This window comes from Sebastes fasciatus, chromosome 13 (genome assembly GCF_043250625.1).
Source record: "Sebastes fasciatus isolate fSebFas1 chromosome 13, fSebFas1.pri, whole genome shotgun sequence".
Taxonomy (NCBI): domain Eukaryota; kingdom Metazoa; phylum Chordata; class Actinopteri; order Perciformes; family Sebastidae; genus Sebastes; species Sebastes fasciatus.
This window is the reverse complement of record NC_133807.1, coordinates 23,129,936-23,150,820: the sequence shown is the minus strand read 5'-3', so window position 1 is coordinate 23,150,820 and position 20,885 is coordinate 23,129,936. Positions and strand designations below refer to the sequence as shown.

Genomic DNA, 20,885 nt, shown 5'->3' with positions numbered 1-20,885 from the left:
AGAGAGAGGTGTGGAGAGAGAGAGAGAGAGAGAGGTGGAGAGAGAGAGAGATGGAGAGAGAGAGATAAAGAGAGAAAGATTGAGAGAGAGAGAGAGAGAGAGATAAAGAGAGAGGTGGAGAGAGAGAGAAAGATGGAGAGAGAGAGAGAGAGAGAGAGAGAGAGAGAGAGGTGGAGAGAGAGAAAGATGGAGAGAGAGAAAGAGAGAGAGAGAGACAGAGAGAGAGGTGGAGAGAGACAGAGAGAGGTGGAGAGAGAGAGAGAAAGAGAGAGAGAGGTGGGGAGAGAGAGAGAAAGATGGAGAAAGAGAGAGAGAGGTGTGGAGAGAGAGAGAGAGAGAGGTGGAGAGAGAGAGAGATGGAGAGAGAGAAAGATGGAGAGAGAGGTGCAGAGACAGAGAGAGAGACAGAGAGAGAGACAGAGAGAGAGACAGAGAGAGAGGTGGAGAGAGAGAGAGAAAGAGATAGAGAGGTGGGGAGAGAGAGAGAGAGAGATAGAGAGGTGGGGAGAGAGAGAGAGAGAGAGGTGGAGAGAGAGAGAGATGGAGAGAGAGAGATAAAGAGAGAAAGATTGAGAGAGAGAGAGAGATAAAGAGAGAGGTGGAGAGAGAGAGAAAGATGGAGAGAGAGAGAGAGAGAGAGAGAGAGAGAGAGAGGTGGAGAGAGAGAAAGATGGAGAGAGAGAAAGAGAGAGAGACAGAGAGAGAGGTGGAGAGAGACAGAGAGAGGTGGAGAGAGAGAGAGAAAGAGAGAGAGAGGTGGGGAGAGAGAGAGAAAGATGGAGAAAGAGAGAGAGAGGTGTGGAGAGAGAGAGAGAGAGAGAGGTGGAGAGAGAGAGAGATGGAGAGAGAGAAAGATGGAGAGAGAGAGAGAGAGAAAGAGAGAGAGAGAAAGAGAGAGGTGGAGAGAGAGAGAAAGATGGAGAGAGAGAGAGAGAGAGAGAGAGAGAGAGAGGTGGAGAGAGAGAAAGATGGAGAGAGAGAAAGAGAGAGAGAGAGAAAGAGAGAGAGAGGTGGGGAGAGAGAGAAAGATGGAGAGAGAAAGAGAGAGAGAGAGAGGTGGAGAGAGAGAAAGATGGAGAGAGAGAGAAAGAGAGAGAGAGAGAGGTGGAGAGAGAGAAAGATGGAGAGAGAGAGAGAGAAAGATCGAGAGAGAAAGAGAGAGAGAGAGAGAGAGAGAGATAGAGAGAGAGGCGCGCCTACCCACGCGCAGCACATAAGCCTCGTGAACGCGCACAGTAAAGTTTGATCATCAGTCACTCACCGACAGCCGTGCGCGTTCACGCCCCACATTTGGAGATGTCGGTGCCGTCTCCGGAAAACTATTTTGTGTCCTAAAGAAAAGAAATCCAACTAAAACAGGACAAAATGTTTAGGTAAGTTATAAAGTGTTTGTCTGATCCATTCAAGTCAAACGTGTGAAACTTTAGAAATGTTAACTTTTAGTAAAAACTGATCTATTGTATGATTATGATGTTATAGAGAGGCGATACTGTCTGTATATGTGAAATACAGCAAGAAAACTTTATTTGTGCGTTACTGTAAGTGCGCACCTGTGTGTTCATGTTGATATAATAACTGATGGAACATAATGAACATATATTAAATTTAGTTGTACACGTTTTATTCATCGTCTGTTTTGTTTATCCGCCACATTGCACATCTATTCAGGCAGAACTATTCAGACTATTTTACATTAAAACAACAAAAGTGGTTATTTTAGTGTCAAACTTTTCCTTTAGTTTTGTTTTTTTCATGTTTCGTTATGGTTTATTCTGTTTCAGAAATGATTGTGTACAGTATGTTATTTGCAGTGGTGGAGTAAGTATTCAGATCCTTTAATGTAGTAAAGTAAAAGCACAGTACAGCTGTACTATACTGTAGATATAAGTACATAAGTATTATCAACAAAATGTACGTAAGACTTCACGGTCTATCTATTTAAGCATGCAATATAAAAGTGTTATTTTCTTCCTTTTCTTTCTTTCCTATTCTAAAATGGTGTGTTTGAATATTTCTGCATACTGGTGTCCCTAAACAGTCTTGGAATTACATAAATTGTTTATCACTGTAAAGCTGAGACTCTTGTGGATCCAATGAGCCCAACTGTATTCATGTGTGATGATGTTAGTCCCCATAGGAGCCATTTCATTGTAGTGAAACCATATTTTGAAACTTGTTCTCACTGTATAAAATGACCTGTGGTGACCTCTAGGATAATCACAGCCTCATGAAACTTTACAACCACAAACTAGAGACCTAGAGCGTTCAGAGGATGGATGGCTTTCCTAGCTAGATTGACAATAAGGGGGTTTGTGAGCAGTTTCCAGAACAGAAGTGCTCGCCATCCAATCGCATAAAAAATGCAATTCTTGCAGAAATCTCAAAATGTAAAAAGTTTTTTATCCCAAATCACAGCATGGCTTTTTTCTATGGTGTTCCTCAAGGTCTTGGTGTCTTAATGTGGTATTTTGGAGGGATTATTGATACTTTTTTAACAATTCTCGAGTGGTAAAAAATGGTTAAATTTAGCACTAAATCTGTGTAACAAATGGTATCAACCCAAAAATTGCTGCAACAACTTATGAGACATAATAGAGTATGGGAATGACCATCATATACTTCCATTATAATGTTCTAAACCATTATACACGTTTACAATTTATTTTAAATCATTAATTAATTCATGTTTATTTCCGATTTATGACTAGAACAAATTGACACACAGTACTGATCTGCATTTCAAATTAATCTTCAGGTTCCCAGCTTTCAGATGATGTACACCACTTCTATGTGACATCTACTGTTGACCTGCTATCTCCCCCTAAAGACCCACTGTACCCCCCTAAAAAAGACAAAAAGGGGTCTATTGTGGGTCTCAGAGGGTTAAATAATCTATTTTAACTACTTTATACTGTTATTTAGTCTTATCTAGAGCAATGGGTCATGTAAACCAATCATAAGTGGGTTTTATGTAAAATCTGACTCTAATATACAGCATCTATAATAACTGTCCTGGAGCATATCCTAAAAGCTCATCATATATTTAGTATGTAAAATCTTGCTCTGAAAAGTAACCAAAGCTGTCAGGTAAATGTAGTGGAGTAAAAAGTACAATATTTCCCTCTGAGATGTTGTGGAGAAGAAGTTTAAAGTAGCAGAAAATGAACATACTCAAGCGAAGTAAGTAAGCAAATGTACTTAGTTACTTTCCATGACTCCACGACTTGTGTTCTCAATCAGCAGTAAGGCTTTAGGGGAAACGTTGGTCCTTTTCTGTATCCTAAAATACCTCCAATAACTCCATCCTCTTTGGTTTTATTTTAGCAGAGGGATTTCAAGAACAGAAAAAGGGAGTCAGAAAAGCTTTGTGGCAGCAGTGAGACAGGAGAAAGCTCTGTACGATACGGCCAGTGTAACACAAATTAATCTGATTAAAGAATTACAGCATTCCTTTGCCGAATCTCACATAATCATCCAGGGGAAAAAATGCAGGTTTACAATGTTGTAATGTTGAAAGTTCAGCTGCCCTGTGGCCATGTAACAGCTCTCTCTCTGCTTTATACATGTCATGCCTAATTACAAATAAATTCTATTCTACTGTAGACTACCTAGAGCTGTGTGTTTAGCCAATGACAGCTTTCCTTTACACACATCCACTATAAGTGATCAGGTGGGGCAGGACGGGTTAATGAGTGACTAGACTGGGCAGAGGGCAGGTATACTTTACACTCTCACAGAGACGCTAAATGTTGGAACATGTCACCTAAATTAAACTGCAGATAATCCAAAAGTACTTCAGCCGGGACTGAAAACACCAGATGGTAAGAGGTCAAAGTTCTTGAGAGTTTTATTCTTTTTGTTGAGGTTTAGTTGGCAGGTTTAGATGTGTGTGTATTGCTGGAGCTGCTAATCAAAGCGAGGCAAAACAGGAAATCTTGACACAGATTTGAACGTTTTTGACTTTGCCGCTTGTTAAAGTTCAATAGAATTTGTTTGTTGTTGGTTGTGGTCGCCCCGATTTCGCAAAGAAAGTCTCCGTATAGCAAACACTGTTCTCATTACGCTGTATGAAGTGCAAACAAAGTGTACTCCAGCTTTTTATGCACTCAGATAAAGATCAGTTTTATGTGTGCGTTGTAGGTGTGCCACATTTAGAAACAGACAAAACACTGCTGATTGTATTCTCCTCTCCACTGGCTCATTGTGTTTCAACAAAAGTGGAAATCAGGGTCATTTCTTCCAGAAATATCCTCAAGTACGGTGATAATATCGCTCTTCTTCGCCCAATCAGACTGAAACTAGCAATTATTCTCTCCTCGACAGATGAGCGGCCATCCATAATCGACCTCGGACAATCAGCCGACCCTGATTGGACTCTCTTCTTCGCCAACGAGACGCTGCCTGCAGCCGCTGTGGGAGCCGGAGTCGCCATGGAGACAGTGGTGATCGTGGCCATCGGGGTGTTGGCCACCATTTTCCTGGCCTCCTTCGTCGCCCTGGTGGTGGTGTGCAGACACCGCTACTGCCACCCTCACCACCTGCTCTACCACTTTGACTCCAAGTCAGTGAATCTTTACAAAGCTTTTAACTTCTATCAGGATTTAAGGTATTAAATTATATTATGAAGTATAAAATGTTGGTTTTATTGTTCCTAGTTCACCTGTCACATTCTCTGCACGGCCATTGTACTGATTGATAATGTACGATTAGGGTTAGTAGAAGCACATTTTTTAGGATTGCTTTTTTAAAAAGTAGTTTCGGGGAATTTTATTAATAAGCAATAGTTGAGAAATGCCAGGAAACGAGGGAGAGAGATGCAACAAAGGTCCCTGAACCAGGGAGTGCTGCAGGAATGAGTCCTAAAACCTGGAAATTAGTTTTAGCACATCCGGTTCCCTCCTCTGGAAGTCAATGGGTTTTTCAATGGGTTTTCAGTTAGATGCATGAAATAAAGTCTGTGGTTAACACGTGCTTAAGAGACTTTAACGTTTTGTTCTACGATATAAAATATGTCAGTAAATATCCCACACGTGAAGTTTGAAGCTTTTATGTGTCTTAAAAAAGGCGGTTGCTAACAAGATGCTAAATGAGACTACAAAACGTCATCACACCTCCTTTACGGCCTCGTTGTGTATACTCGCGCTAATGTGACCGTAGTGTAGTTCATTTATAACTTAACGTTAGATTTTTACTCGTGGATTCACACTTCAAAAATCATATAAAGTGGTGTTCATTAGTGAAGATTATCTTGCTGAACAAAACCTGTAAGTATCATAAACGTTTGTTTGCCACAGAGCTTATTTTCTGCAATAATCCAAATTGGAAAAATCCCATCAGCTTTTAGTCGAGGGAACCAGGGCGATGCTAACTCAATTGCGGTTCATGATTGGCATCTTAGCCTTTAAGCAGCAGAGGCGCTCCATTTATATACTTTTCAACCTCAGTTGGATTTAATTTACCTCAACAATTAATATCTTTTTCACGTTTTTTAAATTTTTGCCTTTCCAGTCTATTTATGCCCTTTACACTTTGATTAGTTACTATATGATCAATCATATTTTTAGGTTTGTTTTCTTGTATTCTTTTAAATTGTTCTTAATTAAAGTTCACGAGTCACCTTAAATTCAGATTTCTACAAGCTGCCAGGAAAAATATTTGCCATATTGGACCCTGATTGACACCGCAACCTCCCACCCAATGTGTACTATATGTACCCTGTTGCCTCCAAATTCACATTAAGTACAGCAGACTACACGAGACACAGGACCCACCCATCAACACTAAAACCTGCTTTACTCATGCAACTTCTAATTAATCACACACACACCACAGCCAATTTAAATGTAATGGAACTGTACCTTTCTGGTTGGTAATCCAGCCTTGCTTCCTCTGCTTTCCTTCCTGTTGTGTTTTACAGACCCACAGTGGATCTGATCGGAGCCATGGAGACCCAGAGCGAGCCGTCGGAGCTGGAGCTGGACGACGTGGTCATCACCAACCCTCACATTGAAGCCATCTTGGAGAACGAGGACTGGATAGAGGACGCCTCGTACGTATTACTTGTTACAGAGTATTTCTACACCGTGGTATTGTGCTACTTTTACTTAAGTAATAGATCTGAGTACTTCCTTCCTACTAATTCTGTGATTTTTTCTCCCACAGTGGATTGGTCTCTCACTGCATCTCCATCCTAAAGGTAACTGAATTTCTTACTTGCTCATTTAGTCAATTTGTATTCACTGATACTAACACGTAACACTTCCACATACAGATCTGCCACACTTTGACTGAAAAGCTGGTTGCCATGACAATGGGTTCAGGGGCAAAGGTAAAAGCACCTGCCAGCCTGAGTGATATCATCAATGTGGCCAAACGCATCAGCCCGAGGTAACGCAGAGTACACACGATTCACCACAACTCACTATTAACACGTTACTGACTCAGGGATGACTAACCTGCCTCCTCTCGTCCTCTCTGTCCCGTCTCCTCGCAGGGTGGACGACGTGGTCAGGTCCATGTACCCGCCACTGGATCCAATCCTCTTGGACGCCAGGTAATCACATTTTTTGTCCCGTCATTTAAAGGATCTATTTTGTAGGACTTTGATAGCTTAATGCAAAGACCTACGACTCTGATCTGTTAGAGATGGAGAGGAGCCTTGATTTATCCATAATGTAATAACCTTTGATATATGCAGAGATAGGGACGGTAATGCAAATGTGAAGTGTCACAGCAAATTGATGCTACCAGGGAAATGTTATAACTCGAAATGTTTCATCGTTTAATCAAACTGAATTCAAAGTTCATGCAGCCCTTTATGTGCTGTGTTATTTGGAATAAGTGCTTTTCATCCAGCAGCTACCGAAAAAACAAAACAAAACAGTTAAATCTAACCCATTTGTCCTTTTCTTCCTCCTCAGGGCCACCGCGCTCCTCCTTTCAGTCAGCCACCTGGTGCTGGTCACCCGCAACGCCTGTCACATGTCCGGCAGTATGGACTGGATCGACCAGTCGCTCAACGCGGCCGAAGATCACATGGTGGTTTTGCGTGAGGCGGCGCTGGCCTCCGAACCGGATCGATTCATGCCTGGAGCTGACGCACAGAGAGAACAGGCCATCTAGACATCTGAACACAGACACAAACATGAAGGGCATGAAAATATGTCCATTTTATCCATGGGCTTCTGTACGCAGTTGATACTTAACAGGCACATATTCTGCTTCCCAAACTCACCATCCAGTCCAAATTAAGACAGTCCAAAGACACTTGGGCTGTGCTGATGGATGCATGGTCTTGACTCTGTCCCTCATTTATCTCACTTAAAAAAAGGCCTTGGAAATTATTTCTTTATCATATTTGCACCAAAAAGTGCTTGAGATTACTTTGCATTCATTACAGCTACATAGTAATAGCTGCAAAGTAGACTCAGATACTGTACAGGTAGGTTTTTTTTGTATGTAACTCTACAGCAGTTGGTCTGTTTAAGCTGCCTGCCATGGAAAAGCCTTTGGAAATTTCTTTCTCGAGTGCGCCATCACCCAGCAGTGGGCCTAAATCCAATCTTGCCAGCGCTGCACAGTCACATGGAGGCTTAGTCAGCTAATCCATTCTGAGGAAAATAACATCCAGTTAGCCGGTGAACCCAAAGGGGCTCCAACTCACTGGACCAATGAAAGACTAACCTGACTTATTTACAATTCGTGGGGTCAGCGTGACTTGTGGATGTTCTAAAACATCCCTCAGATGCTCTTAAAGCTGTTAGAAATCACCGGTCTGTGAGTTGTAACCGCACAAAAGCGGTAGTTTTCGCCACATCAGCAGCAGAGTAAGAGTTTTTTCCAATTGAGTAATGCCCTTTTGTCCCATTGCTGCATTGTATTAGGATTAATTGAGGCTGTTATCGATGGAGAAGCACCACTTTGATCCACACTGAAATATCTCAACATCTACTCGATGGATTAGCACCAAAATTTGGACAGACATTCATGGTTCCCAGAGGATCCTTAAAGGTGCTCTATATCATATTAAGAGCATTAATATAGATCGTCACAATCTTGACACAACATAAACATTCTAAATGGGCCTCTTTGTATTTCCTGTTGCAGCAGTAGCTGACAGGAAGTGAACTTGGACCATAGCTGTTCCCTAGCAACAGAATGGCAATGAAAAGGTCTATTGGTGCCTTCAAATGGGGTCGTGTTTACCGTGAACACGAGAAGAGTCCGTATGAACACCCACCCCCCTCTTGTGGCATTTACGACCTTGTAAGTGGAAAGTTTCTGAAAGCTCCGAGTTCACGACTTGTGACGTGTTTGTTGACGTTGTCAGAAATGGCGGAGGCCATGGAAGTTAATTTTCCGGCGCATAATAAGTGAATATATTGTAATTTTAGTTGTATATTGTTTTTCTTCGTAATTTTATAATATGTCTGAGGAAAATGTTGATATTCCCAACGGCCTCTTCTTTTTCCTCTGTCATTATGCATTTACTGCATTATGTTACCCACTTGTTGGCTTGCTAAATTGTTAACCTCTGTGACTTCTAGACACCGACACAGTAACGTTAATATTACCCTTGCTTAGCGGCGGTGTTCTCACGACTTAACCACCTGAACGCCAACCATATCGTATACACGACTTCCCATGTTGTAAACACAAGCTCAGGAGTTGCATTTGATGTAAACATGGACTCAAGTCGTTGCCTAGCAATGCAATTCCGTTGGTCTATAACTGCAAACAACTATTTGCTATATTAAAGATATAGAGGAGTAATGTCTACCTGAGAAGAGAATGAAGGAGGCAATACAAATGTTTTGATCACCTGACCTGTCCTCTAGCGCCACCAGCAGGTCCGCCATAGAAATAGGTCCACATCTGTGGTTTTGAGTGCCTCAACAACCTGGATTGCCATGAAATTTGGCACAGATATCCATGTACCCCCCCAGTATGAATCATAAGTAACTTACTTTGATACATTTTCATATAGCGCCAGTCATTATTTTTATCAAAAGGAATGACATTGCTAAGAGCCTGTACTTTGTGTTTAATGCTAATTAGCATTTTCAGTCCAAAATGGCAGCAGCGGCTGTTGTCAAAAAAACACCAGTGTTTCGTCTCTTTGCTTCTAAGCTCTTTGCTAAGATGGTTAACGTACGAAACATCAGCATGTTAGCATTGTCATTGTATGTTAGCATGCTGATGTTAGCATTTAGCTCAAGTACATCTCCACAGAACTGCTAGCACAGTTGTAGAAGTCTTGTTTTTCCTCTGTATGATATCTAAAAGTCAGCGCTAGACAGTGAGTCAAGAAACACTCGTTCATTAATTCTTACAACAAAATGTTTGTTTTTTTAAAAAAAGCTAAAATTTTATCAAATTCAACTGTAGCTGCTGTTTCTATCTACAATCATCCAGGAATAACACACATATCAAAGTAGACCAAGACATTTAAATCACATCACCATCAGCAGAAATATTGAGCCTTCACACACACTATGGAGATACAGTATGTCTTTATGTATTGTCGTGTTATGAGGCGGTGTTGAACAGTGTGTTGATTGAGGTGGAGCAGAATTAGCGTGTTGTTTTGGGCCAGAGGGACGTTATTGGAGCATGTCTACCTTGCTCTCCCATGCATAGCTAAGAATGAATCCCCAAGGAGGCCTAATAAGGCATTAGCCTACCCATGAGCACATGGGCTTAAGCTACAATACACATGGCACAAACCTTTGTACACACAAGGCTGGCAGACAAATGAACACATCACTACATCATATGACACACGACTGTAAAATACATATATTATGGAGTCAAACACACTTGGTGACAATCGAGAGGAAAAGCAGCAGTTTTTAAAATGTGTTAACTGAAATTAAGCAACTATCTCTGAGATGTTTTGATGGAAAGGTGTCGATCGAGGAGGAAACCTTTAGAAAGTGGTTAGCCTTTTATTTTTTTCTTGTTTACATTGTTTATTAGCATCGATCTTTTTTTGTATGCACTCCTGTTTTCTCATCCTCATCCCACAGTTTGTTACTGATGTCCTTCCCTCGCTCTGTCTTTTTATCTTTCATTGATTTGTACAGATAAAATTAAGTTTCATAGGAAAATGCATTTTGTTTTTTTGCTACAGAGAAATCCACGTCTGATAAAAAGTCCACACACTCATACTAGTTTGACATAAATAAAAGTGAATTTCTTTCCTCTTTTTATTCTGTTGTAAGCAGTCCTTTGTGCAGCAGCATGGTGCTAATACCCCCCTGCCATCTCCCCTTCTCGGTGGAGGAGGAAGTCCCTGCTGCAGGAGCGTCTGTCAGCCTCCATTTGTTTTCGCTGTCTAGCAAAGCAGCCCTTTGCTTTTCTTCAGATCAATTTGCTCCCAGTCTGGGAGGGAAGCGTATTCATCTCTCTTCATTTCCAAAATATTCTGCAATATAATTGTAGTGATTTATTTGCAGAGGAAACAATGTAAAAAAAATCTATTCATTTAATGAAATATAAATGTTAAAGTTGAACTTCCCTTCTCAGGATTTATCATCAGATCAGAAACATCTATTTTCATTTGCAAAGTATGGTGAACACTGCAGCCTGCTGGTTGAAAGACGTCACTGCATACTGCTCCATCAGTTTACCTGGAAGTCTTGATCAGACAGGTAGACTTCCAGGCGCTGGGGGTCCACTCCTTCAGGTAATGGGCTCCGCAGCAGCTCCTCCAGAGGGTACTGGGTCTTCATGAGCTGGGCCAGGGCGTCCTGCACCAAGGTCAGCTTCATCCGGCCCGCATCGCCCTGACAAACACATCAAACACACCCAGGGAAAGTCACAGATTCAGCTACAGCCTATATTAATATCTAGACTACACAACAGGAAACAGTAGATATATAGGTCTAACGTACCTGTGTGTGGGGTCCCAGGCTCCTCTCCCAGCGGGGGAACACGTTAGTGAAGGTGAGAGGTTCTAACCCCTCAAATATGAGGTAGGCCTGCGGAGGGCGTCTTGGGTTCATCTCTGGGATACAGAGAAAAAACATAAAGAAATGTTTAAACACATCAACAAACAAGCAACGCTTTCATTTCCAAACCATTCCTCTCAAACAGCTCCCTCCTACCTTTGCAGTACTGCAGCGCCGTCTGCATGGCACACCTCCTCTCGTCATGCCAGCAGCTCCATGCCGAAGCCGAGCTCTCCGTCTGCTCGGGCTGACCCCTCTGCCACAGGTAGACCTCCAGACGGTTGTCAAGCAGGAACAAGGCTGGCAGACAGACAACAAAGATGGGAGATATATTAGACAATAGAGTGGAAGTAGATTAGATTCATATCAAATTAAGTTTGATTTTGTTGTTTCTGTGGGATGCTGGCAGGAACAAGACACGGTCAAAACCGAGTATATGGCTGGACCGTGTATGGTCAGTTTGTTACACAAATAGTCAGTGGTCATGTCTATATTGTTAAATCCAGTGGTACATGTCCACCAGATTATTTCTAAGGCGAATAACGAACCTTCAAGCTCAATATAACTTTATTATTTACAGCAAATTTTCAGCATCTGAAAACTAGCAATGTATGACACGTCATGTATTTTGATAAGTTATCTTATAAAGCCCGTATACAGTGATATGGAACTGCCTTCAGTCTTTTAAGCGACTTCTTAAAAGTCAGTTTTTCTAAAATTTGCTACCTAAAACAAATTGTTTTCTTAAAAATTTTTTTAGTTGAATCACAGAGAAAAAGAGAAAAAGAGCATGTTTTTGATGTATTGTGTGTGTTGAGTATGCTCTCACCCGGCTGTGGTACAGAGTACAGACTCTCCTGGACGAAGGGCGTTGCCATGACGAGACCCGGCAGCCGCGTTGGACTCTGCAGCTCCTCTGCCTGGAAACTCCCAGAGGAGGCGCTCAGGTAGAACAGGCGAGGTGTGAAGTTATACTTTCCTGGATCTGAAAGATGATATTTTTTATGTCATTTTAAAGTTTACAGAGTTGAGAGAAACATCCTGGGTGGAGAGAAGTAGTTTCCTACCTTGCAGCATGCAGTCGTAGGCCTTCCTGTCCATTTGTCCCAGCGCTGTCCAGAAGTCTGCAGGCTCCGACCCTTCCTCCACCACCTGCACCGTCACAGGGCTGCTTTTACTGAGACCCAACTCTGGAGGACACCTAATAAACACACACAATGATTTCAACCTTCAGTTTTAGAAATATCATTGGATCCTTCGAAAGCCCACCCTGTGTATGTGACTCACATCTGAGTGAGATGCTCCACTGCCCTCTTGCTGACCTCTCTGGAGCTGCTGTGAGCTTTACAGCCAGTCCAGAGATACAGCACCCCCTGCTGGCTGTTGAGGAGCACAACAGAGCCCCTGGACCTCAGACCTGCACAGCAGCAGTCCACCTCCAGCAGAGAGCCTTCCTCTGGGAGCTCTCCTCGCACACAGAACAGACGCCACTCTGCTACAACAGACAGATAAGATTACATGTTGTTAAATAATACCACAAAACAAGGGAAATAGACACAGGAAGACAGACCCTTACTGTACAGTACCTGCATTAGTGGAAGCCTCCTCTCGCTTGCCCTTGTGAATGACCACGCCTCCCTGGAAAAGCTGCAGGAAACAGGGAGGTTCCTTCCCCTGAGGTACCACCACCTCCAGAAACAACACAATGAACACAGGCTGTAAACAACAACAGTCCTGCTGCAGGGGAACTGAAGATGTCAGCGTATAGTGTAGTTTTGGCTTCTATAATACTAGAAAAAGCCCTAAAATGTCTGTTTGAGGAGGTGTGTTCGATAAGATCTGGGAACCTGTACTGACATTTTTTCAGGGTGAGGACTAGTGTGTTGTGTTTAATGTAAAACACCTTGCTGTGTATATACTTTTGTAAAGAAAAATTGCTTTGTATTTAATTTAATTATGACTGTGGTTATTGTTATTATTATTGTTTGTATTCCTGCTATGCTCTCAAAAATAACAAATATTTATAAGAAAAGATATATTCACAACAAAATATATATATATTAAATATTTCACATTAATAAAACATTACATTACATATTAGTAACTTGTGATTGCTGTCAGATTGTTGATTGTTTATGAAAAAGCCAACACATTTGCATCTGTCAAACTGTTTAAACTCTAACAAATGCTGAACACATACAGTGTGTGATTTGCATGTAACCAGTTATACTGCATTTTATCTACTAACTACAGTGATCAAGTGAATGAAGTACATTATGTTTCCATCAAAAATGTGTTGAAATAAAAGTATAAACCCTCACCAAAAAATGTTCTTACAGTGTTATTACTTTCGGGTGTAGTCATATATATACGAGGGGATGACCTTATTACCTGTGAGTCTTCATGGTTGTTCATCCCGATGGACAGGAAAGCAGCGGTGTCCCGTCCGCTGACGCTGGAGTGACGGCCCCGCCACAGGAAGAAGGCGGTGATTTCTTTTGGTCCGGGACCGCTGGTACACTCATCAGTGCTGTTCATCTTATCTACAGTAGAAAAAATTTAGTTACATTTATATTTCAGGCATTTAGTTGATGTTGATGATGATTAAGGAGACTGAAGGGATCATATGATAGATGTCACTGACCAACAGTGTTGATGCTGTACGTCCAGCGGATGACGTAGGAGTCTCCTTCGTGAAGCTGTCCAGAGCTCTCCACGGGAACTTCACTGTCATCAAACTCCTGGACGTGCCACGTGTCGACGGCGACTGTTTTCATCTCCATCTGGCGTCCTTCCTCCAGTGTGATGACCCCGTGCCCCCTCTGTACATCAACCCCAGACAACACATTGTGGACCAAGCCGTCCCCTTCCAGTGACTGACCCGACACTAGAGCTTTAGCGTCACAAGCGCTCAGGACGTCTGACGATGGGGACGCTGTGGACTGGGAAGTCTGAACTGGGACGTGCTGTGGAAAGATGGAAGTTTAAAAGGAACGTTATCTTCCTGGTATCAATCAACAAGCCAAAGTATTGTGTGTGCTGCAGCATCACTTTTAAATGTTACACTGTGAGACAAACCTGAGTCTCCTTGTTCACTGCAGCAGCTTCCTCCGAGCCTCCACTACCGCCGGTCCAGTCCAGGAACTTCTCCCTGAAAAGAGCCGTCTCGTTGTGCTCTGAGACACAACCGAACAACGCCCAGCTGGGACGCCCCTCTCCCATCCTGAGGACACAGTTAGAGACATAGTCCAGTGAGGGTGACAGTATAATGCAGTAAATATACACTTTAGAGCAGTGGTTCTCAACGTTTTTCCTTAAGGGACCCCTTTTCTATCATTGAGTAAACTGACGACCCCTGACTAAGCGACATTTTATGGATATTTCATATTACATTCAATGCATAACAATAACAGTACACAACAACTGATAAACTGTACAATTAACCCAAGTAGTGAATGTAATAACTGCAAGAATTTTGTGTAAAACAAACAATTTGGATGAATTTTGAGCAGATTATTTTCTGTGAATATTGCATCAGAGATGAGTTTTCATGCTATTTTTATTAATTTTTAATACAATTCTTTGTCTGTATTGTGTTTTTTTTATTTTTTAACAATCATTTATCGTTCATAGCCTTCTTTTTTTTGACAAATTCAGTGTTTTCTTCTCCCTGACGCTCCATGATTGTTCTATCAGCTCTTTGGTTGTTTTAACTGTATACTTTTATAATGCAGGACGAGGCTGTTTAGCAGAGAGGGAAGGCTCTGTGAATATAACTTGTGTTCAGGTCTTCACCGTGCCCTTATCCTGTTTATATCTTAAATAATATATCCAAACTGTAAAAATAACCTCAACCCCATCCAACACCTTTGGGATGAACTGGAACATGATGAGCCTCAGCATCAGTGTTGGACCTCACTAATGCTCTAATGTGGCAGCAGATTAATGCCGGGGTTTTGGAACGACATGTTCAACAGCTTTCTGTCTACTTGTTTGAATTGAATTTCTAAACAGCTGTCTTTCGCCAGCTGCAGCGTGTCAGTGTGTGGTGCGGACAGATAACAGCATGTCATGTGGACACAACGGTGTGTGCTGGGTGTTCCTCCATGTGTGGCAGTGTGGGATTACAATTTGGTTTTAAAGACCAGCTGCAGACGTCTGTGGGGCGTTGCTGCATGCACGGTAAACTTAATGCTCTATGCTCACTGTGTCTAGTGTCCTATTACATAAATTGCTATTATTGTGTGTACCGCAATGTTCAATATGTGCAGTGAATACTTACAGCTGTACTCCACTGTTTCTGTAACCTGTTCTAATATTGATATGCTGTTATTTTTTGTTGTGAAGTGCGGACTAAAAGCTTCACCGCCTGCGGTGTGAACATACCGCTGTGTGTCGGGGTTACACTGCGTGGGATCCAGTGGATTGACTCGACAGTTGCTGTAGTCATAAGCTCCGACCCACACTTGGTGAGTCAGCTGCAGAGCCACATTCCTCCTGCTGAGAGAAACATCCTGTCCCTGCCACAGGTACACCTCGCTGCCGAAATCAAACACCAGGGCCTGGACACACAAAGACATGTACAGTATGTGCACAGAGTTGAATATGAGACATGATCAGATATTAAAAAAACTGACTTAAAACAAATTGGAAACAAGACGTAATCAAGAATGATAAAGCAACAGGAGAGTCCAAAAGAGAGTTCAGACCTCATTGGAGCCCAGCAGGGTGATGCTGGGGATGGAGGCCCAGGTCTGATCATGAGGCACCAGTCTGTTCTCCACCAGCCGGTACACACAGTTAGACTCCACCACACCGCTTTCATAGAGCTCATCCTCCTCTTCTGCACTGGCTCCTGAGAGGAGAAGCAAACAGATCCAAGAGCTTTAATCTTATTTTTCTAGTTTTGTTGACTTTTGTCACATCAGATAAAAAGCTAAATTGTAAATGTATAAAAGCAGGTCTTGTTGTTTTATAACCTGTCCTTTACAAAAAAATGACTAAATGAAATGAACAAAGCAGACATTTTGACCTCTGACCTCTGTAGTGGGTCCTTCCTCCTAGGAGGCTCCAGAAGTCTGCAGCCAGGGTGCTTTCACAGTTCAGGCCCTCCTCCAGGTGGACCACCTCGGAGGCCTGACAGCCCAGATCCCTCTGACTCTGGATGGACGACGCCAGCTCAGAGGCCTGAAAAACAGAAATGATCAGTTACTAATACCACGGAAGAAGGAACAGGCAAATATGTAGTCACAGAATCTGATGGGTCACAGGATTTGGTGTAACACCGGGCAAGTTTAAAGACAATATGAAAACCCAACAATTCAATTTCACTTGTGGCAGGTGTTCTGCAAAATGTTGTAACCTTTTTACTTCATTTGAATAATTATTCTCATTTTTACTGAAAAACATATTAAAATGGTTATGGTGGGATTTTTGGGGGGATCTGTACCAAACAAAGATGTTTTCTTAAGTCTGTAGAATATGATGTGTAGGCCAGGACATCTCTGCAGCACCACAATATTTAAAATTGAATTTAAAAATGGAATTTTGGCACACATTTTGTCATTCACAAATATTGCGCCTCCTGTGATTTGAAAATCAAAACCGACGGCAAAACCGGTCATATTGCTGTTTGATAACATTTCAATTAATTTTGCCGCCCTATTTTAAACCTATAACGTGGCAAAATGATCAGAGAGTAACTGAACTGAAAGTAATCAAAACATACATATTATGCTGTTGATTATGTAACCTGAAAGCAAAAAGCATCACAAAGCGTCAATACTGCCAGCGCTACCTCCAGAAACAGTGTTAATATACTTTACTGTGCTGTGCAAAAATGCGCCTTGGGGTATCATTTCATGCATTTTGTGGCATGAAATTAAAAATGTGAATATGGAATATTTATCTAATAGTTATATTATCATTATCATTTCAATTTGTAACACCCATACAGATATTATTCTCCAGCACATAAAGTGATATTTTGTGGAATCTGGGTGTTTGATAATACGGTTTTCAAGCAAAGCATTTTTACACATTTTCACCAAATTCACATTTCATGGCACAAAATGTCTTATATCTTGTACCCCATCCTGTAAATGTATGCTAACAACATACTGTCTTGAAAATGAAAACATGACAGTATGTTACTGTCCTCGGTGGTGGTACCTTGGCTTTCTCTTGTTCATTGGCAAACTCTCCGCTCCACAGGATGCAATGCTCCGGAGTGACTAGCAGGAAGCAGTCTCCGCTGTTCAGCGAGCGCACTGACGGCTCCACCAGACGCACCTGGACATGCCGCCTACCTGTCACCACAGACACTAGTCAATATAAAACCCTCAACATGAAGACACTCGTGCACACACATGAATATTTTTCTGACCTTTGATGAGAATGAGCATCATGCTGCTGAAGGGAGGAGAAGACTTGGTCGTATCTGTGGAAGAGACGAAGTCTTCTGATCTGGAAGGATGTGAATCAGCCACGGAGGAGTTTTTGGACTCTGTGGGGCGGGAGAAACACACGATAAGGAAGCTGAATAAAGAAGACAAAGAAATAAAAAAAAGAGAAAATATTCCCACTCACTCTTCTCTGCTTGGCTGCTCTCCTCAGCAGCTGTGTTGTTGACTCTTTCTCCCATGTAGTCCTGCATGATGTCCTCCCGGGCAGCCAGAGCCCTCAGAGGGTTCCTGGAGCCCTGAGTCCGACGGGACGGACGCACCGACCGCCTGTGCTCCGCTACTGCTGAGGTCAGTCTGCACCACAGACAACAACAGTTGAATATTAGTTATTATATATAATAGCTAATGATGTGTTATTACTACTGTGACGTGACTGTAAACAGGGCCAGAATGTATAAAGCTGCTCAGAGTAAACTTTGGAGTTATTTTGCTTTTATTCTAAGAATTGAAATTAAGAGCCATCAATAACTTTTAAGACAGTTTTGAAATTATTTAAGAGAGCTCCCAGAGTGTCCTATAACTCACCAGCAGATGGCTGTATTAAACGCACAGAGTAAAATAATAAAATACAAGAATTTTGGTGAATTTAAATAAGCAACAATGAATAAGAAAACACACATTTTAGGGTTTCAGAAAACCTGGAACAATTAATAATCTATTTGAGTCACATACAAACAACATCACAACAGATGTTTTACTACACAGGATTTCACTTAAAATTGTTAATCTATCCCTCTTTCACTCAATTATATAAATGAATAATATTCCAAATATTCAAATATTGTCAACATCACTATTATCATGGGGAAGTTTTGATATATATTTCAGTAGATTGAGGAATGACAGAAATGAATCATGACAATGTGTGCATGAAGCTGTGATTATCGATGTGATGCAGTCCTGACACGTCACCATTGGAGGCCTTTTTCTGGGGGACACACTTTTGAAGAAAGCCAGACCTTCACAACCCAATTCACAATAGGCCTTATCTATAAATGTATGTAAATAAAACAGCAAATTTGTGCATAAAAAATTAACATTTCCGACCATTTTTACTGCCATTTCCGCATCACCTCATATCATCTTGAATAGGTAAACCAGCCGTTTCAACGAGATATACTTATTGAATAATCCCAACTGTTTTATGCATGTGTTATTGAAAACATATACACATGTTAAATACTTTATAAATAAGACAAAACAAATGGATATAGGTGAAGTTAAAAGGCTCTCGTTTTTTTTCTCTGATCAGTAAAACAGACTGTACACTAGCCTTTCGCTCCCTCATGTGGCTCAAAGGTGAACTGCAGATATAAATGTTCAATAAAAGACTATGGAAGACTTAATAAAATCTCCTGCGACCCACAGCCCAGTCTTTGGGGATGACTGCTACAGACTATTGGTTGCATACCTATGAATTTATCTCAAAAGAAAATAGCTAAAACCAGATGGGTCCCTCTAACACATACCTATATAGATATTTATAATACAGCGATAGGGAAGGCCAATAATCTTACAATCTGTGGTAAAACCAGGCTCACATGGGTGTGTTGGTCTGGCAGAGGACACCCAGGTCCTGCTCACTCTCTGCAGCAGCGACGTCTCCACAGGGTGGGGGGGCGCAGGCCGAGGGAGTCGACTGATCTCTGTAGAAACCGCCGTCTAACGTGTTTGATTCATCCACAGGCGTCTCCTCCTTCACCTCGTGAGGAGCCACTGAGATCAAAGAGCTCTGAGGAGCTGCAAGGGGGGGACGGGATGGGAAATATTAACTTTTAAATACTTTAACAACTGATATCAGGTATCTTTACATGATCTTACCTTCAAACTCCATCACAGGCTGCATGGAGATTTCTGTTCAGCAAATAGAGCAAACAGTTTAGAGAGAAACAGACAAGAAGAGTCTCAACACAGTTTTTATTTCTATCTAAAGCAGCTGTAACCTTCAGATGAGCACGTTGGAGCTTCAGGGTGTCCTTGGTTATGAGAGGAGTCATTCCTGTCTGGTTCTGGAGATCCTAACAGATGGTGAACACAGAGAGTCAGAGACACAAACCTGCTTCAGGTAAAGATTCAGAGATGATGAAAGTAAACTCACCTCTCTTGGCCAGACATCCGGCCTCTTGCTCTTTCCTCTCCTGCTCTGTGTTCATTTCCTCAGCTTTGTCCATCTCATCCTCAATTCCCTTAGCCTATAAAGTCAGAGAAACAGATGAGCTCTTCTGTACATTAAAACATCAAAAAGATTTAATGAAATGTGGACCTGCGTGACCTTCTGTCTCCACTGAGGCTCAGTCTGGTTCTGGGTAGGAGAGGAGACTTCTTGTGCCTCAAAGGACAGATTCGTCTGAGGATGAAGTCAAAACAGAATACATGGAAAATAAAGAAACAGGTCAATTATTTAACGTAGGAAAGCGGGCCCCTTTGGAGACATGCATGACCAGAGGGGAAAAAATATGATGTTGAATGAAACAGATTCATTTGGGAACAAATAAGACAGCAAGACTATCGAGATACAAAATGTATTCAGGTTGCAAAACAACACATAAAGCACAAGAGTTTTTTCTAGATAGTATATCAATATTGTAGCATACTGATATTATTATATTATTGCATCGATGTTTTGCTGTTTCCTGTTGCTTTCGATGATTTGTGTACAATATTGATAATGCTCATTTAGGTGTCTAAGGGCGCTTTCATAAGCCAACATTTAGTCTGTTTTAATCAAACTCTGGTGCGGTTCGTTTGGGCGGTTGGGAACGTAGTAAACGTACTCCGGTGGGGACCAAAACAACTTGCTAGAGGTTGTCTTGGATCGTTTCTAAGTGAACCCTAGTGCGGTTCGATTGCAGTGAGAACATAATCTAACCCAATTACATGAAGTGAACCAAACCACAGGGAATTATGGGATGCCTACACGGGCATTTGTTTAGATGGATACAGCTAAACGACAACACGAGTATGAGAGGACTGACCTGGACTTCTGCAGAAATCTGACGTTTGCTTGACATCTGGGCCGAAGAGGACATACCGAATATGATAAATAAAGTCCAAAAAAATAGTGACCTTCATAAAGTCATTCCAGATAAACTAGAGAAGGGATTCGCGCACACAGTAGATCACTGCTGAGTCTGGGAAAAACCTTCGGCCCTGCTCCTTTGTACACGCCCCTCAGCAAATACATTTTTTTATTTGCTTTAATTCGCTTTAATTTGTGCACGGTGAAACTGAACCAGACTAAATATAAAACTAACCAAAAAAAAACAATTTCACTCTGATTTGAACTAACCAAACTGGACTATGGCTTGTGAAAGCGCCCTTAGCAGTTGACAATTAGCCTTCTGGCACATTTACAGAAACATTGATTGACGTGTTGTCCTTAAAAATAGAGAAAATGAAATTAAAATCAACACATGTGATGCACAACAAGGAAACACATCAGTCAAATCCAAAATATGTTGCTCTCGAG

General features: G+C 41.7%; 2 protein-coding genes across 9 annotated transcripts in view; one reads left to right on the top strand and one right to left on the bottom strand.

The window, feature by feature from the left end:
* The first annotated feature begins 1,211 nt into the window (after positions 1-1,211).
* On the top strand, positions 1,212-10,211 carry tmem98 (transmembrane protein 98). 2 transcript variants are annotated; one of them, XM_074656300.1, is made up of 7 exons: positions 1,212-1,373; positions 4,324-4,606; positions 5,918-6,049; positions 6,163-6,196; positions 6,272-6,387; positions 6,494-6,553; positions 6,921-10,211. In XM_074656300.1, the coding sequence occupies exons 2-7, from the start codon at positions 4,431-4,433 to the stop codon at positions 7,120-7,122; spliced, it is 720 nt and encodes a 239-aa protein (XP_074512401.1). In that variant the 5' UTR covers positions 1,212-1,373; positions 4,324-4,430; the 3' UTR covers positions 7,123-10,211. The 2 variants fall into 2 exon arrangements, with proteins under 2 accessions (XP_074512401.1, XP_074512402.1); XM_074656301.1 differs by having other exon boundaries at positions 1,222-1,373; positions 4,324-4,561.
* The window catches only part of LOC141780841 (supervillin-like), a 27,560-nt gene continuing 16,016 nt past the window's right edge, over positions 9,342-20,885 (bottom strand). For 6 of the 7 annotated variants that reach the window (XM_074656252.1, XM_074656251.1, XM_074656253.1 and 3 more), the window contains 22 exons: positions 19,689-19,763; positions 19,515-19,608; positions 19,360-19,434; positions 19,238-19,270; positions 18,958-19,156; positions 17,541-17,710; positions 17,338-17,457; positions 17,124-17,260; positions 15,992-16,139; positions 15,662-15,807; positions 15,339-15,514; positions 14,031-14,175; positions 13,597-13,918; positions 13,344-13,495; positions 12,539-12,641; positions 12,240-12,447; positions 12,020-12,153; positions 11,782-11,937; positions 11,109-11,252; positions 10,896-11,008; positions 10,632-10,787; positions 9,342-10,426 (listed from right to left, as the gene is read on the bottom strand). In XM_074656252.1, the coding sequence (XP_074512353.1) occupies positions 10,337-10,426; positions 10,632-10,787; positions 10,896-11,008; positions 11,109-11,252; positions 11,782-11,937; positions 12,020-12,153; positions 12,240-12,447; positions 12,539-12,641; positions 13,344-13,495; positions 13,597-13,918; positions 14,031-14,175; positions 15,339-15,514; positions 15,662-15,807; positions 15,992-16,139; positions 17,124-17,260; positions 17,338-17,457; positions 17,541-17,710; positions 18,958-19,156; positions 19,238-19,270; positions 19,360-19,434; positions 19,515-19,608; positions 19,689-19,763 (3,096 nt within the window). In that variant the 3' untranslated portion in view covers positions 9,342-10,336. The remainder of the gene's footprint in view (positions 10,427-10,631; positions 10,788-10,895; positions 11,009-11,108; positions 11,253-11,781; positions 11,938-12,019; positions 12,154-12,239; positions 12,448-12,538; positions 12,642-13,343; positions 13,496-13,596; positions 13,919-14,030; positions 14,176-15,338; positions 15,515-15,661; positions 15,808-15,991; positions 16,140-17,123; positions 17,261-17,337; positions 17,458-17,540; positions 17,711-18,957; positions 19,157-19,237; positions 19,271-19,359; positions 19,435-19,514; positions 19,609-19,688; positions 19,764-20,885) is intronic. The other variant, XM_074656254.1, reaches the window with a different exon arrangement.